The 4,940-nt window shown below is 47.7% G+C and overlaps 3 protein-coding genes across 3 annotated transcripts in view; all 3 read left to right on the forward strand.

Moving 5' to 3' along the window:
• Positions 1-200: 200 nt before the first annotated feature.
• On the forward strand, positions 201-2,367 carry H257_07653 (hypothetical protein; the record flags this gene model as incomplete). The annotated part of the gene is made up of 5 exons (XM_009833242.1): positions 201-250; positions 337-538; positions 1,441-1,659; positions 2,223-2,297; positions 2,347-2,367. 5 exons carry the CDS (start codon positions 201-203, stop codon positions 2,365-2,367), a joined length of 567 nt encoding a protein of 188 aa, XP_009831544.1.
• A 914-nt stretch (positions 2,368-3,281) lies between these two features.
• Positions 3,282-4,592, forward strand: H257_07654 (hypothetical protein; the record flags this gene model as incomplete). Its single annotated transcript, XM_009833243.1, has 4 exons — positions 3,282-3,638; positions 3,702-3,998; positions 4,068-4,225; positions 4,312-4,592. The coding sequence occupies 4 exons, from the start codon at positions 3,282-3,284 to the stop codon at positions 4,565-4,567; spliced, it is 1,068 nt and encodes a 355-aa protein (XP_009831545.1). The 3' UTR covers positions 4,568-4,592.
• A 332-nt stretch (positions 4,593-4,924) lies between these two features.
• The window catches only part of H257_07655 (hypothetical protein), a gene marked incomplete at both ends in the record, with an annotated part of 704 nt that continues 688 nt past the window's right edge, over positions 4,925-4,940 (forward strand). The window contains one exon of the mRNA XM_009833244.1: positions 4,925-4,930. Within this exon, the coding sequence (XP_009831546.1) occupies positions 4,925-4,930 (6 nt within the window). The remainder of the gene's footprint in view (positions 4,931-4,940) is intronic.

Raw genomic sequence — 4,940 nt, forward strand, 5'->3', positions numbered from 1 at the left:
AATCACGGAAACTCATGAAACTTTATAGCGGAATCCATGAAAAGAGCAGCTTTGTGTTTGATTAGGTGGTGGAAGAGATCACAGCCAACACACGTCTGTTTCACAAGACCACGCCCAAAGGCATGTTCGTGAACAGGCTCCAAGGACACTTCGTTCAATGCGCGCACCAAGGTGGAAGTTTCGAAGCCAAACGGTTCATCATGGTCACTAGGGGAGTCGATGAGGACGAAGCTTACGTATGTGACCCCCAGTACAATCAGCAGCACTACATGATGTGGTGTGTATTTAGTTCGGGGGTTGTTCGGGACGAGGGCTTAGCTCTTTCGTTGCATGTAGGACCGAGGTGCGGCAGATATCGCCAACACACATCTTGCTGCGATTTGTCAGCCATGTGTCGCAGATATTTCAACCTGCCACCGGGTTTGTGAGTGTGGACGAGCAGGCGACGTTGAAGGGCGTCGATGTGATGGACGTCGACGACGGCCTCAAGGATGAGTACGTGCGACGCGAACTGATCCGACGGAGGCATGCGGAGCTCGTACCTTGGCGACAACATTTAATGGAGAGGATGCGCCAGAACGTGACAAATTGTTAATAACAGTTCAATTATTGATTTGTGTTCGGAATTCGTACGAGGTGTTTTTGGGCAAAATACGCTTTAACCAATTATGTTATATAATACTTCGAAGTATCATTTGATTGGTTATAATCACTCGTTATCGACTACAGTTTTTGGCTATGCCGTAGAAGCTCCTACTCCGTTCTACAAAAACAGTCAGGTAGAATTTCACTTGATTAAAGTTTGCACTGGGCAATTGAAACGACTTGCTTTTTGTATGCCACTCCAAAACACCATAACCCGCACCAAAAATTTTATTGTATTTTTTTAATGTCTCGTTCAAGAGACTTGACCATGGCATCGAGGTGAACCTCCTCACCAAGTCGGCTATTCAAATGAGCCAAAGCGCTCTCGTAGGACGAGGCGTCAAACTCAACATTATACGATGCAAAGTCTGCAATGAGAGCGTCCTTCTTCATGTGAGGAAGCTTACACTCGTTGCTGTCATGTATTTCAATGGACAGTCCCATAACTTTTTGAAGGGTTACGAAAGTCTTTGCAAGCGTGTCAGTCGACAACTCATAGAACGCATTTTCTACAGCAACAATAAGCTCCTCGATGGTTCGAGTGCACTTTTGGTACTGTAGGCTTTGAATAGAATTCAAGAATCCTAAATCTAACACGTTGAAATCGGAACTGTTCGGGGCTTGGTTAGCCACTCCAATACCACAAACTCCATGTGCACAAAGCTTTTCAGTCGTTACATTTCTGTGCGGGCTTGCATTGTCTTGTTGGATCAACACATTACCCCGTCTGCCACATCTAGAAAACTTTTTCTGGATGGCGGGGACAACCATATTTAATATTGTATTGAAATAGAGTGGTGCGTCGACGGATTATGGTGTGGTGACCATGGCGCCCTTCGGTCTGTTCTTGCTTCCACGCTGCGCTGGGGCCACTTGAACGAAGGACCAAACACCAACCTTGCCGTCCCATTCCTTCTTGCCGTGTGGGTCATATCGCAGCCTGGCCACAGCGGCAAAGAACATCAACTTAGTGATAAAGCCCTTGGACTTTACCACCAGAGCCGCGACCTCTTCGTACGCTTACACATAGTACCTACGTTCTACCTTCGTCAAGTAGAACCACTTTTCGTCAACGTGCACAGAGTCGTGCTTGCTGTTGAAAAGATGGCATCCATCTGGCAAAGGCCGAACAAATAGCATGGCAAATTTTAGTCGTTCTTCGATGTTCGCAAGGGTTAGATGGGGCTTAGTTTGACCGCGCCTTCAAGCGAGGATTCTTCTTCATGTGGCTAAAGATCGTCGTAATGAGGATTCCACACGCGGTCGACAGAGAGTGCAAGGTCTGCCGTTGCATTTGTGGCACATTTTGGATGGCAGGTTCAATTTCGTCGCTTGTTCGGAGCGCATGACGTCCAGAGTTCCCTTGAAAAGTGCAACCTCATAGATCAACAATTGCATAAACTTATAAAAATATCTGGTTTTTGAGGCGGCACAGTTAGGCGTCGCAGAGCGAGAGACGCGCTTGCGTACACAGACGTGATATCGTTCGCGGATGGCAGCGAAACATCTGTGTAAGCTCGATGCGAGCCCCACGGTGAAGCACACCATCAACGGCGATGCTATGGAGCGTTTCGTAGGTCGTGCGGCGATGGGCGAAGCTCAACTTCTTGCGCACGTCCGCGAGGTCCCGGACGGCGACTGAAGCATCATCGGTTCGCCGTGGTGAACGAGGATGTATGTTGTGGTGATATGTGTGTGCAGGATGTGCTGCGTAGCCAATAAATTGTGTAATGAAGTTCTGGCGGGTCGTTTTGTAATAGCTGACCATGATCCAGAAGTTTTGCCGTGCAATACCTCAACAACCAAAATGGCTGGAAAGTGCTACAAGTATAAACTACCCAATCAAAGCAGAGATCTTGCGCGTTGCAGAACGCCAATCAGACACTCAATCGGAGTATTTTAAGAAAAATGCCGCCAATCAAAAGTACAACATGACAAATTTTGTGGAACAGAGTGGTATACCCCGGGGGTAGGTAGTATGGTGCAAGTCATCCAAAAACTACAAAAAAATGCCTTGTCTTTCGACAGCTTTTCCAACTTTGTTTTGATATTTTTTAGGAAAATAAGCTGTATTTACGATAGAACGGCACAAGAGATTTTCGATTGGTGAAAAATTGATTCGAGTAATAGAATTTAAACCAACCGGCCTTTTTGTACGGAAATATATGGAGTCACCCTGGCTCCCTGGCTCAGCCAGGCCGAAAAGGAGCATCAAGTATATCTGGTCTTTGTAAACAGCACTTGTCCATACGAACGTTTCCATTGTATCCGGATTATTCAGAATGTTTAACCAAATTCTTACCAGGTAAAAAACAAACTAATAGAGATTTAACGTCAACATTGCGTGGGTTTAACATGAAAGAACCGAGGCGTTTAATAATAAAACGTCGTCTCCTCCTGAGGATGACCGATCTATACTGTATGTAGTCAGTCTTCACCATACCAGGTGTATTCTGCTCCTAGCGAACTATTATACTTGGTAAACAAGTATTAATAGTAAGTTAGGGGCGTAAGTTGACCTGGGACATCTGTCCAAGAATAGATGCATATGTACGATAATACAGTAGACATCGCAAGATGTCTCTTCTCGTTAACTACACGAAGGTCAGGTTGAAGATCAGTACCCATTGACAAGCATGTCGTCCAAAGGAGGTGCCTCCATGTACGAGAATGCCGACAAAACTCCCCCTCGGCGTCAGTACTTTCGCGAGAAGCAACGCGAGTATCGCCGCAATATGATTGCTGACATGGCCGCTTTGAAAGCACAGTGCGTGCACCTTCAGTCGGTTCTTGTCCGACTTCAAACAGCCAGGTCGCCGTCCGTGGTGCCGCGAGAAGCAAGCGATGGTCCGTTGTCCTGGCATTCCATTGCTATAGTGTTCAAAAGAGAAGCCCATCGTGTCTTGACGGACCGCCAGTCACTTGGCACTCAAACGCAAGAGTTACAATCCCTCACGAAGGCCATGCAACGCTTTGTCGTGACGAACATTCAGGTGTGTGCGTTTTCACATTTCCATAGAGGCAGGCGAGTGAGATCGTTGCGTATGTGTATGTAGCCGCCCATGTCCCGCAGCAATGCGTGGCAGAATGCGACATTGGCGGCAGACCCGAGTGCTCGAAACCTGGGCAAGGAGTGGCTCACGCAGCAAATGTACCACAACATGCACGAGCCGTTCGCGTTGTTTCCTGCCGCGAGATTGGATGAGGATTTGTTCCATATCGACGTGCAAATGTCGGACGACGGCGAGCCGATTATGGGCGTGGAAAGGGTGCAGTTCCTCTTGCCAGGCACGGTGCAAATGTTTCGACGCCTGATCGAGTGCAACATGTGGCAGGCGAAGTTGTACAATTCCGTCCAAACGGCAAGTACTGACAGTTAGTCGGACGAATGGAGGGTCAACCTGACCTTTGTGTTTGGTTAGGTGGTGGAAGAGATCACAGCCAACACGCGCCTGTTTCACAAGACCACGCCCAAAGGCATGTTCGTGAACAGGCTCCAAGGCCACTTCGTCGAAGCCAACCGGTTCGTCATGGTCACTCGGGGAGTCGATGAGGACGAAGCTTACGTGTGTGACCCCCAGTACAATCAGCAGCACTACATGTCGTGGTGTGTATTTAGTTCGGGGGTTGTTCGGGACGAGGGCTTAGCTCTTTCGTTGCATGTAGGACCGAGGTGCGGCAGATATCGCCAACACACATCTTGCTGCGATTTGTCAGCCATGTGTCGCAGATATTTCAACCTGCCACCGGGTTTGTGAGTGTGGACGAGCAGGCGACGTTGAAGGGCGTCGATGTGATGGACGTCGACGACGGCCTCAAGGATGAGTACGTGCGACGCGAACTGATCCGACGGAGGCATGCGGAGCTCTTGCCTTGGCGACAACATTTAATGGAGAGGATGCACCAGAACGCGACAAACTAATCAAAATTCGTATTGTGCTTTCAAGCTAAATTTGGTATTTTCGACGAATGACGTCAAATGCACCTGAAATCGTCGAGACGTTATTTTACTTGAAATAAATATACTCGCTCTCTGTCCGATGCAATGTTGAACTCTTTGTGAAATGGAGAAGCTTGGCAATCCACCGAATGCACCCACCTGCAATTTGATTGGTCGAAAGGTCTAAAATTTCATTGGCTACTTCGGTCCGTCGATTACTGCGTCGATTCGATTGGCAGCCCCAGTCCATTTATTATATTTTGACAGTGAAATCGAATTACCATTGGGGTAATACGAGGCGTTTTTGGACGAAATACATTTTAGGGTGCGTTTGGTAACATGGAGGTAATAAATA

Source organism: Aphanomyces astaci (assembly GCF_000520075.1).
Source record: "Aphanomyces astaci strain APO3 unplaced genomic scaffold supercont1.16, whole genome shotgun sequence".
In the NCBI taxonomy this organism is placed as follows: Eukaryota; Oomycota; class Saprolegniomycetes; order Saprolegniales; family Verrucalvaceae; genus Aphanomyces; species Aphanomyces astaci.